The following is a 12,793-nucleotide window of genomic DNA, read 5'->3' as shown; positions in this document are numbered from 1 at the left end:
TTACTGAAACACAGAGAACTTACTGATTTCTTTATGACATATCTACTAAATTATTATCAGGTGCTCTGGACATCCAAACCCTCCTGGACTTGATTTCACATGATATAATTTGACCCAGAATTACCATATTAACATAGACCAATTATGCAATAAGCCTGCATCTATACATCAGGTCAATATCTCAATTCATAGCTATGATCCTAAGAGGAAAATAATTGAAAGGCCCTGACACGTGCATTTTATTTTCCCTAGGGTTTCACAGTGGAACCACTCAATAGCCAACAGCAAAAATAGCAGGATCTCAACCTAGTTTTGTTTCTTATTTAACCATGCAGCTTTCTAGAACATTTAAACAATATTTATATGAATAATCTTTAGGGGAGAAACAGGCAGAGCTATCAATAACACATGTTTCTTGCAGCTCCTTCCAATTTAACTATATTAGTTTTTAGCAATTTTTAATGGGACTTTATTTTAAATTCAGCTTATATGGTGGTACAGTGGTGAGAATGCAGTACTGCAGGCTACTTCTGAGTCTCATTGGTTCAAGGTTGATTCAACCTTCCATCCTTCCAAGGTCGGTAAAATGAGGAGCCAGATTGTTGGGGCAATATGCTGACTCTGTAAACCATTCAGAGAGGGCTGTAAAGCACCGTGAATTGGTATATAAGTGCTATTGCTGCTAGTGCTATTTTGTATGAGATGAATGTGAAGGTAAAAGTACAGATAAGGTACTTTTTATGGGTTTGAATGATATGGGAAAAAGAAAAGGAATGAATGTCATCAGCCCAGGCTCTCTTGCTTTACAGAAATCAACCAAACAAGCAAAGATAGAACACTTTGTAAGAAAAGAATTTGTAAGTAAAACAAATTCTCCATTTATTTCAAACAAGTATGATGCTTTGGAATTGGACCTTCAAACAGAAATAGAAAAATGACAGGTGTCAGAATTCTTCTTATCTGTTAGGGAAGAACTAAATAGGAGCCCAAGACAACCCAACTAATTAACTACCACCCTACCAAACAAAAGCTATCATACTTTGACCGTGTAATGAGAGCTGAATCATCAAAAAATCAGTCATGCTAGGAGTGATCAGCGGAAAAAGAGAGAAGGGACCACTCTAGTACCTGTTAGCTGAATACAATAAAGGATGACACTAAGATGTCCATGACGGATCTGAATAAAGTGATGTCAGACATAGAGGCATAGAGATTGCGGATCCATAGAGTGGCCAAGAATTGGACACAACTGGATGGCTAACAACAATGACCAGCAGCCCTGGGGAGAATTAAAACAAAGATAAAAACTGAAATCAGAACAGAAAGAGAAAGCTCAAAGATCAATCTTTCAATATTACTGGACTCATGGATGTCATGGAATAAGAAATCAAATAATGATGTGTATTATGATGAAATTATGTAAATGTTATGACATCTACTTATGTCAGATATCCTGATATAAGGGCAGAGGGATTTAGAAAATATCACTGCACAAATTACTTACTGCTTATAAATGACACAGAAAACCCACTGAAATGTCCTGTGATTGAAACACTATAGTCACCACATTTCCTGGAATAACTGCAGGCCCTGGAGCTGAGTTTCCACACCCAACAGCTAATATGGTATCTTCCTGTTCTGTATTTGTTCTTCTCAGTACCTGGAGGACAAAGTGTTAACATATATGTAAAGCAGTAGACTCATTTTCATTGGCACTGACTTATATTCTGATCCCTAGATATAAATGAGATTACAATAAATAAAGACTTTACCTACTCACCTAAGTGGTATTCAACAGAATGATATTGAATATATCAAAATATATCGGTTGTCACAAAATCTAAATCTTTTTCATAGCTGTGGTTCACCAATGCCCACAGTAGGGAAACTTTATACCTGGTTCCTTTAGGTTCATGTGGCATTTTATATATCAGTGCAGGGCATGTACATCTTGAACCATTGGCCAGTTAAAAATCTCTGTCCTTTGTATTTATTTTTAAAGTCAGGAAGCAAATATATGTTGGAATCCTCCATCTTGGTACCATCTATTTACTATCTGCTTTTCTAAACTTCAACTTCAAATCTTTATTTGGTCACGGTCATCACATAAAATACAGAAATCATAGTAATTTAAAATAGAATACAAGAGAAAAAAAATACCATGCACACTCAAATACACACAAATAAATGCTAAAATGGTTGACAACAAATTGACAAAACTTAATAACGGATTTTAAAATACTAATCCTATATGTTGTGAGATTTATAGCCTGTCTTCCTTCCAGGAACTCAAGGCAACATACTATTACCTCCTCCATTTTTTTCTCATAATAAACCTGAGGTAAGTTAGATGTCTGAGGATGGATTTGGACATAAGTCTCCCTGTTTCTAAGCCAACCTTAATTACTACGGTATATCATAACCAAATATAGAATACCCAATTCTTTTTTTAAAGAGTTACTGATTTTTAATTTGGTTTATAATAGTGTTATATTTTAGCACCAGTAATTCTGTGTAATTGATAGCAACGGGGTGTAAATAATTTCTTGCTTGAAGCTTCACTTCCTAACTCTATAACAGCTTCTTGGGAAGACAAATTCTGTGAGAAATTCTATACCATAGAAGAAGTGGACAAGAAATGAGAAGCTGCTTCTTAGGCTTAAAAATCCCAAATACTTCCCAAATACTTACAGTACGATCTACACCCACCTTGTAAAGTTATGTGCTCCAGCTATTTCTTAAATGATATACTTATGAATTCTTTGGTTTATTCTGTTTGACCTTATTATTGTAAACCACCCACTGTCTTGAGAGCTGAACAGTATATAAATATACATTAACACATCATTATTTTAAAATTCAGATACATCACATTTTGAATATACTCTTGTGGCACAGGAAAAATTGTTGACAACATATTTATGTTTAAAATAGAAATTTAAATTAAAATCTTCATCACCATTTATAAAAACATTTAAAATGACTTGGCTATGTGAGTATAGTTTCAAAGAATGAAATAGCAAATGCCATTTCAGCCTTCATTTTTTAAGCAAAACATAGTTACTCAGTTCCTCATGACTTCCTACAGTTTGATAAATTATGTTTGCCCTTTAGCAACAAGTGGGAGCTATGTAGTTTTGTACAATCTGACCATTGTACAGTTTTGTACAATGATGAGCAAAGTTTGGCAAATTCTTTAAAAAAACTAACAGCTTTTAGGAATCGTGAACATCCCGATGCTTCAAATGAAATGCTTTATATACAAATATATATATAATAGTTAATAAAATAAATATTTTTATTTTGAAAATGTTCAGATATTAAATGAAAGAAAGAAACAACAGTTGACTTTCAGATGAATATATAAAAATGGCAACATGTTTTGAGTTCTTTCAACCCATGAAATTTTCTATATGAATTTTCTTTAGAACAATACAAAATCTGATATGAAATCATTGTTCCCAAATAAAGTTATGCTAGCAGTTACTCAATTGCAAGGGAAGAAAAAGTCAAGGTCCCCAAAAGAACATTTTACTGCTGCTCTAGATATTCCTGGATTAATTTTGGCATTGAAAGTATGATCCAAGACAAAATGTACAATCCCAGTTGTAAAGTGGAGAGTAAATTGCAAAATTGCAGATTCTCCATCATATTCTAAATGTAACCATATTCTAAACTGCACCAAATAAATTGAGAGATGTTTGTTCTTATGGGTAATTACTGTCCATGTATACCTGGTGTTATTGGGAAAGATTTCTTGCCAATAGGGAAAAGTTATGGTACCATTTTCTTTATGAAGTATGCCACCACATCCTGTAAGAATAAGGAATGATTGAATCACAGAGCGGTTTTTAGTTATGCAGACAAATAAAAGACTGTAATGCATAATAATGCCAATAAGTTTTATAATTAAATAATAAATGTACAATTCTTTATAAACTCTAGTAATATTAACAGAAAAGTCAACTGTCTTCATCTATTTAGTAATTATTGATCATGTATATTTTTTCTTGAAAACAATTCTTATTTTGAAAATTTTAAATTTAAATTTTGAATACGATATTTTTTAAAAAATTAATAAATATTCAGAGAGTTTTTGTAGATTGTGTGGATGTTACAGGAATCCATAAAACAAGGAACATACACAAAAAGAAATAAAATGTCTATTGTAAACCATTAGGTGCTACAATTTCATATTCAGGTTCCTGAATATGAAATTCTGCTGTCTATTTCTGCTTTTCAGTAAGTGCTTGACAGTGTTATCAGCATTATTCTGAAAGACCAAAGAATCCCTGGTAGCAACACAATTTTAAAATAATACTAATTGCCTGTAAATAAAGGTACAATTAAAGGGTAAAAGAATTAAAATAGTAGTTCTTCATATGCAAGATGGATTTACAATAAGTAAAACTTCTATAAAGGAATTATTGATACTTTTGATGAAATAAAAAATGTTCCTTAACTTAGCCATTTAGAAATAGGATTCTTGCCTCCAATTTATTGAGATCTATTACAATGGAATAATTGTAATTGTTCTAAGGAAGTGGTTCATTAAAATTGCTATGTCTTTAACACAATTCTTTAAAGAAGTCATGCCTTATTTTCAGGCTCATATGGAGTTTTAAAAAAAGACATAATTGCTATATAGAGATCTATATTTTGTGTACATGTCTATTCCAATCACATTGAACACAATACATACTCTTGTCTTTATCTATTCATAAAATATAATAAATTAGTTCCTATGTCATGCTGCCTGAGCATAATGTTCCACAAATAGGAACAAAATATTATAGCAGATGATTTTCTCACCTATCTTACTTCAGGTAGAATAGCATCTGAAGCAAATTGCTGAAGACAGCTAAAATGCATTATCAAATTTATGAAGAAGTAAGTATTCATATAGGGATCCAAATTCTTAAAGGCCTTATATATTTTAATTTCTTCCCCTCAAATTTATCCACATTGCTACTTATAGGCTGAGTTGCCAAAATCCAGATGACTGCTAGATGGCAGCAATAAGAGTATATTCACATTGTGGTTACTTAGATTTTTGCAATCCAGATTGAATAATCTGCACTAGAATATATAGATAACAAAATGTCTCATGAATGCCCCATTTATCTTACTGGAAGATAATGAATCCTTTGTTTGTATTTTCAGCATTACTCAAAAATTGGACACAAATTTGAGAAGCTGCTAGAACAACAGCTCTAGAGATGGCCTGAGTCCACACAGTCTGTACAAAAGCTCTCCATCACTGTCTTCTATATAAAAACATGATGCAAAGAGAAATTTGAAGCCATTCGAGTTATTCCTGCAAATAAACATTTAAGAGGTTATATGGATTGTCTTTTCCCTGAGAAGCACTTTGCCATATCAAGATAGATCAACACATCTTTGAAAGGCAAAGTTTCTTATTGAAGTGGTTGTAAGCCAATCCGCAAAGGGTTAATATTTAATTTATGAGTAACTACTGTTCCATATTCAGATTATGATCAATTGCAATTATTCCTCCTCTTTTTTTCATTCTTCCATCAAAGGAGACTGGATATAATAAAAAAGTGAAAATACTTTCAAATTCCAACAACTGTGGTTTGTTTGAACTTTACTTGATTCCAACAATAGCTTTAACTAATAGTCTGTTGATCACACAGAATAGGAAATTGATTTGTTTTTAAGTAGAGGTAGATATCTTTTTTTTAAGGCTGAAACATTAAAAGAGTAAGAAAACACAAAACACATTGCAATGTGTTTTGCATTGCAACTGGTTCCTAAACCTTAGAGTAAACATATGAAATCCATCATGAACCTTGATTTTGTATCTATCTATGCAAAGTTATAACCTTTCATTTCTATTTCTAAACAGATACATTTATGTACAATCATGAACAACCAGTTATACAAAAGGTTCTAAACAGCCATAATATACCTTGTTGAATGTCTATGTAAGCATTCTGGCAATTTATATGTTGTTCGAAATGGAAGTCTTCTATAGAAAAGTATATAGTTGTGGTGGATGGCTGTGGATTTTGGATGATCCATTCACAGTTCAAGTTATCAGTATAATTGTTTGTGCCATCATAACCAGGAGAAGTAAGATTGCCATTGTCTGAAAACAAAAGCCCACCATACACAGAAGAAGAAAAAATGGGGAAGAAGGGAATTGTTATCAGACAAATGCAATTATAGTATGAACTCAAGGAAACCCCCCAAAACTACCATGCATTCAGCACTTTTCCTTATTGGGGTAGACACCAGTCTACTACTGCAGCTCTAGTCAGTATTTTTGATACCAATGGCCCCATAAATCACCATAATTACCCAATTAAATGGTTGGAAAATATTTTCCATTTATTTCTAAGATGGCCAGATAATTTCGTAATCTAAGAAAAGACTGTCTTAATTCAGGTAGCCCTTTTCCTTTTTTTTTTTAAAATAAAGTTTTATTTAGTTTTAACAAAGCAAATAAAGCATCTTATTTGGGTACAGCATGGTTCCGGGTTATCACATTTCCATACAGACACAATTTCATATGCATATTCATCTTATGTATTCAACTTCATATCTTATTACTCTTTTTCCAACTTCTCACTATTTCTCCCTTTAATTCTCTTAATTTTCTTTTATGGTTATATCATTTTCTTCTTATTCAATTGTATGTCGTTTACCTAAATTTCTATATCTTTTTATTCATTATACTTATTCTTTCGTCTGTCTTCTTTACAATTTCATAAGCATACCATTGGATAGTCATACAGTTTTATCTTATAAGTTATTTACTATTAATAAGCAAAATAATTATTCAAATTCATTCTAGTAACTGGTATAAATTTCCTTATAAATCTTTCACATTTCTTTTCAATATTTTATCAATCTTTAGAAACAATTACAATGTTTCCCTCTCTTATTATTGCATTAATTATAAATAAACATACCATTACAAAAGAAGACAGTTTTATCTCATCAATTATTTATTTATTTCATTTCTAACTCATTACAGTATTCTACTGTCACAACACTATCTTTTGTACCTTTGCAGAATCCTCACTTTTAACTTAATTTAACCATTGTCTCTGTGTTTTCTAGCTGAGCAAATACCTTTAATCCTAGTACATTTCCCCTTTTTCTTTATTTCCTGCTTTTGTCCCTCATAAGTTCTCTCCCTTTCTATCTCCCCCCACCTTTTCTCATCCCCTTTTTTATACCCTTCTCTCTCTAATTTTCCCTTCTGTAGTTTTCTTTTCTGCTTCTCCTTGCTGTTATACTTCTTTTTCAGACTATTTTTCTTTTTGGCTATTCCCTTTGATCTCAAACTTTTAACTCCTTTCCCCCCTTTTCCCCTTATTACCACACTTTGCATTATTTGATCATTGAAAATGGCTTCTTCTTTGTCCCACCCTTCTTCTTGCTCTTGAAGCTTTTCCTTCTGCTTTTCATAGTTCAGGATCTCCATTTCAAAAAATTCAAATATGAAGTCAAAGGATCTTCCTCCCCTTTCTGCATCTTCTTTCTGTTTTTAAAGACTCATCTTCAATTCCTCCAGGAGTGATGCCATTTTAAACACTTTTGAACAACCACCGGATTGACTTTAAGTAAAAACAGAAAACAAAAGAAAAAAACAATGCCAAAAACTTTTTTTTATATCACCAAATGATCCCAGATTGTTCCTTCTTGTTTCTTTCCTTTACTTTTCCTTTCTGTGGGTTACTGTATCTTTTAATAAGATTTCAGTTACAATGTATCCTCGGGAGTCTTTTCAAAGTTTCGCTGTTAATCCTCTTTATTTTTCCAGGTGGCACTCCATTTTTTCATTATTCCAAGTTCCACCCTTTTGCCTCCACTCTTCTCCTTTTTAGGGCTTTAAAATGACCAAAGAAAAATCTTTATTCTCATTTTGACACTTAGATTTCAGCGTAAAGTTAGTGTCAAAATAGATTAATATAAATTTCTTTCCATACCATTTGTAATTGTCAATATAAAGGTTTAAAAAAGGGTTTTTAACCTCCTTTACTCTCTCCTTTGCCGCTTAAAGATCTTCTTTCAGAAGTATCCCTCTAAGTACTTTTAGATTCAGGGTACCTTGCTTAGATGTTCTCTGTTGTTTAGCCCAGTCTGTCCTGCTTTCCTCTTTGTCTTCCTCCTGCACAATCTTATCCAGTCGGGTTCTTCTTTGAGGTGCCATTTCTGACCACCGCTGCAACTGCCTTCGGGAAAGGGAGTTTAGACCAGCCAAGGAGGAGAGATGTGGCTCCCCTTCCCTCGGCTAGCAATCTCCCCCCTCTTCACCACCTCTACGGGGTAGCTTCAGCCCCAAATCCAAAAGATTGGGGCGCTCCAGCGGTGAGCACAGATCGAAACCGTGCACGATCGCAGATTTCGGTCTGTTGCTGAAAAAACCCAAACCGGAACTCCTCCCTTTTCCTTATTTTTAATGTTGAAGAAAATAACTTGAAACATTTATTTATGTAGTTAATGAATGATGAAAGAAAAGCGATTCTTCTTTAGATTATTCAATTGTTTTGGAAATGTTATATTAAGAGTTTCTATAATTTTATCAGCCTTACACATACTTGTAGAAGATCATATGGTGTAAGTAGGATGTAAAAAAAAAATCAAAATTCTAGCTACAATCACACAAAGCTCCATACCTTTTTATGTGTGTTGAAGATGGAGCACACAAAAAGAGGCCAGATGTTTATTTGCATGGCCCTAATCCTCACTTATTTTTACAAGAGATACCTGCTTTCACTTTTTCTGTCTTTTCCAAGTTGGTTCTTTCCCTCATCAAATTAACTTCTACTGAAACCAATCAGAAGAAATTGGCCTTTTGCCTATATCCACCATGCCTGATTATAAATTATGTAACTAAGTATTGTTGAAGTAGTATAAGTGCAGCTTTTCTTGCCTTCAACAGCATGACTTCCTTTGGGGCTTTTCTGACAGCTTATCTGATTTTGAGGATAAGATGGAGAAAGGGTATTTCCAACATCGGTCCTGATTTAGAATTCTCCTAAGGATGGGAGTCACAATATATAGAACATCTTCTCAGATATTAATCTCATTTATATATGTATTTGCTTTAATAATGTCAAATTGTGTCTTCTTCCACGCTAACCTTTCAAGGAAATATTTATAACTTTCTAACAACTTAATAATACAAAAAATGATCAGTATTAATAAATAGAATATAATTATATTACAAAGCCAGTTTGATATAGTGATTAAGGGCATCCTGGTAGAACCTGGGAGACTATGAATTCTGGTTCCATCTTAGACCCAAAGCCTGCTGGATGACCGTAGGCTGCTCACTTTTTCCATTTGTATTGAAGATCAGCATTTTTCATAGATTACTAAATTCTAAAAATCATTGATAAATCATAAACTCCTTTCCATACTACACCTATGTCCCATTTTTCCTCAAACTCTGCAAAAGGATTAGGTTTCTAGAGAGAACTGGAAAAATTGTCAGAGGTGTTACCATTTAAATTCATTCTGAATTTACTATTTAAATTCATGTGTCAATCCTATTTGAAATGGAAAAAAATGGCAAAACTGTCTGAGCGCATGCATGGCATATCTATTTCTAAAATAAAACCAAAATAATATAATACATGATCATTTATAACATTTATATGTTTTACTGTTACTTGCATTTTCATTAGAAGTATATGTAATTTTGAGGCAGGCCTCTGAGTCATCTTGATTTGTTACCATAACTACCATTATCTTGTTGCCAGAAGGCTCAACTTGAGTGCCAGGTGTCACTGTACCACAGAGTTTGGATGACTCTGTACTTTTTTTCACCAATACCATTTGAACCTACAATCAATCAATGAATCAAGCAAGCGCAGAAAGTATTCCTCTAGAAAAGATTGTTCACATTGTAGAACCTTATTTTAATGTTTACACAAGTATTTTTAAAAGGCGTGTTTTGAAATGTACACAAATATGCTTTTCCATTCAAAATAGTAAATCATCTTGGCTTACAAAGAAATGGTTTTTGTGTTATTTCCAATGTTTTAATTTTTCATGTTCTCTTTTGTCACAGCTGGTTTTCATAGTATACACTTTTTTTCAAATTCTAAATAATATACTTACTGCAAAATAGTTCAAAACACAGATTTGGGTAGATGGGAGGGTACCACTAAGTTCACCTCCACACTCTGGAATGATGTTAAAAAAGAGATGTCCTCACTTGTCAGGTTTTTTGGCTTTGGGTTTGTTTGTTTTTTAAATAAAACGAAGAATGATGCTCAGGACAGAAAACAAGGAATAGTGAAATTGTTCTCTTCACTTCATTTAAAAGCTACATTGGAAAACTCAGTTCACCTTATATTGCTGTATCTACTACAATATACAACTTACTCTTTATTTGATTTTTGGCAGTAGCTCGTAATTACATTTCAGGAGTGTATAGTCATTATTATGAAACAAAAAATAATAATCAAATGGCACACAAATTCAGAATTTCCCAAACTGTACTTTATCCCTTTCCTGCAGCAAATGAAGCTTTGCATATAAAAATGTTCTGATATGTGTAGAAATGTGAAAAGAGATTATATTTTACTGTCAGCACTGACATCAAAATGCAGCCTGAAGCCTGGGGATTGATGAATTTATCAGTGACAAATTTGATATAGGCCAAGTTACTAGCAGTGTCCACAACAGCAAGAATAGTAGTATCACAGTATCTACCTACTAAGTCCCCTAAAATGTACAAGAGAAAGTAAAAGAAAGCAATTGGACATTTGCTACAAATATAGAGAGGCCTAAATAAAGTGACAATGATTGAGTTCATGATTAAATTAATCCTGGCTTATAGGAGAAGAAAAAAACTCTCAATATTGAATTTCTCTCTCTGGTATACAGATAGTCCTTAACTTATGACCACAACTGAGCCCAACATTTATGTTATTAAATGAGTTTGGCCCCATTTTACAACTTTTCTTACCACACTTGTTAAGTGAATTGTTGCAATTGTTAAGCTAGTAATACAGTTGTTAAATGAATCTAGCTTTCCCATTGACTTTGCTTTCTCAAGGTTACAAAACTGATCACATGACCCTGGGATGCTGCAACGGTCATACATATGAATCATCTGAATTTTGATCACAAGACCATGGGGATGCTGCAATGGTTGCTGCAAGTTGTAAGTGTGAAAAACTCTGTAAGTAACTTTTTTCAGTGCCACTGTAACTTCGAATGGTCACTAAATGAACTATTGTAAGTTCTATCTATATTTGTGTGTTTTTTCCATAATGAAACAGCAACTTAGGAACAAATGATTATCAAGTTTCCTTCTGAACTGTTCTATATCAGCATACTCCAAATACTGAATACTGATTGGTCCACACAGACCGTGACCCAATTGGTCAACTGAACGGCTGTGATTGGCGTGCTAAGAATCAACCGTGATTGGCCGAGCTGATCGCGGGAGATTCAAAGCCCTGTCATTGGCCGCCGAGCCGCGAGCAATCCCTATATGAAGGGCTGCCGTGGCTCCAAGATCTTGTACAGGTCTTAACTTTTAATAAAGAGCTTAAAGTTCACTGGTCTCGCGTCTCGTCTGTACCCGATCTAACATGAACCTAGAAGCATTTCTATTTCAATCAGGGTTTGGTTGTGTGAACCTGAGATCTCTTTTACTGGTGACCTCACAGCAAATCACAGAATATCGGAAGGAAACAAAGTTAATAAAGTAGGTTGAGGATAGGCTTAGAGAGCCTAAAGTAGCAGAAAGAGAAGGCATTGGAGTAGTAGTTGTCATTTCATGGATAAGCTTAATGCCAACAATACTTTCTGCAACTTTTATGGCAAAGTATAGTCTATGCAATAGTTTTCTATGGAAAAGTTAACTTCTTCATTGTTATCACTTAAGAGGAGATTTAAAACATTTATCTCCCCAGAACTTTAAAAGTTTCCAAAGAGTATCTTAGACAAAATGACATGCAGCCATGTGTAACGTTTGATGGCATCATTCAAGTAGCAGTTGGGAATAGTTTTCAGGGGATGGAGGATGGGTAGATGTAGGCTAAGAAAATAAGCATCAGCAAAGTCATTTAAAAAAAAGTAAGCATTTGAATTCTAGATATGGTGAGAGACAATGGGCTGTATCTAATTGTATCTGCCATTAAAAAGCTATCTCACAGTGGAAGAGATTCCATTATCCTGCTCTACCTCCCTGTGCGACGCTATATCTACTCAAGTAGGTTTGAGTACTCTTCTTAACAGATATAAAGTGTGCCCAGGGAAAAAGAGATTGAACAGTATTTCTATTGCACAACCAGAAATCCATGTAATGTTGGCCATAGCTCAAATATGCCTTTTCATTATCCAGTAGGGCATGAGAGAAACAGAGATCATATTGACTCACATACTTGTCAGTCCATTTTCTCGAATTACCAAGTAGTCTTTTGTGCATTCTACCAAGTGCCGAATATCTAGTGCTTCAAAATTAATGGTAACATAATGATTCTCAGGCCCATGGAGAAACCATTCACATTATCTGGAAACCCAATACTTTCAATGAGTCCATTTTGTCCTGTCAGTGTGCCACCCCATGCTGCTGAAAGAAACAAAGATGTCTGCTAATCAATCATAGAACCTGTCCTACATTTCCTTCCAATGTAAAAGGACAAAATGTGTTTCAGCATGACTGTACTATACTATAGAGCAGTGGTTCCCAACCTTTTTTTCGCCCGCACCCCTAAAGAAATTTCACTTGAACCTCGCACCCCCTGAAATTTAGACTTTAGGAACTACTGAACTCGTTAAATATATGGTAGGATTG

At 33.9% G+C, this 12,793-nt stretch overlaps 1 protein-coding gene across 1 annotated transcript; it reads right to left on the bottom strand.

Moving 5' to 3' along the window:
• Positions 1 to 5,125: 5,125 nt before the first annotated feature.
• Positions 5,126 to 9,816, bottom strand: LOC148128847 (cubilin-like). The gene is given in 4 exon segments (XM_087945864.1): positions 5,126 to 5,229; positions 5,232 to 5,267; positions 5,933 to 6,139; positions 9,654 to 9,816. Coding segments are annotated over 4 exon segments (510 nt in total).
• Positions 9,817 to 12,793: the final 2,977 nt, after the last annotated feature.

This window comes from Notechis scutatus, chromosome Z (assembly GCF_049901735.1).
Source record: "Notechis scutatus isolate UNSWTSFEM ecotype Mainland chromosome Z, rNotScu1.2, whole genome shotgun sequence".
In the NCBI taxonomy this organism is placed as follows: Eukaryota; Metazoa; Chordata; class Lepidosauria; order Squamata; family Elapidae; genus Notechis; species Notechis scutatus.
This window is presented reverse-complemented; position numbering and strand designations above follow the sequence as displayed.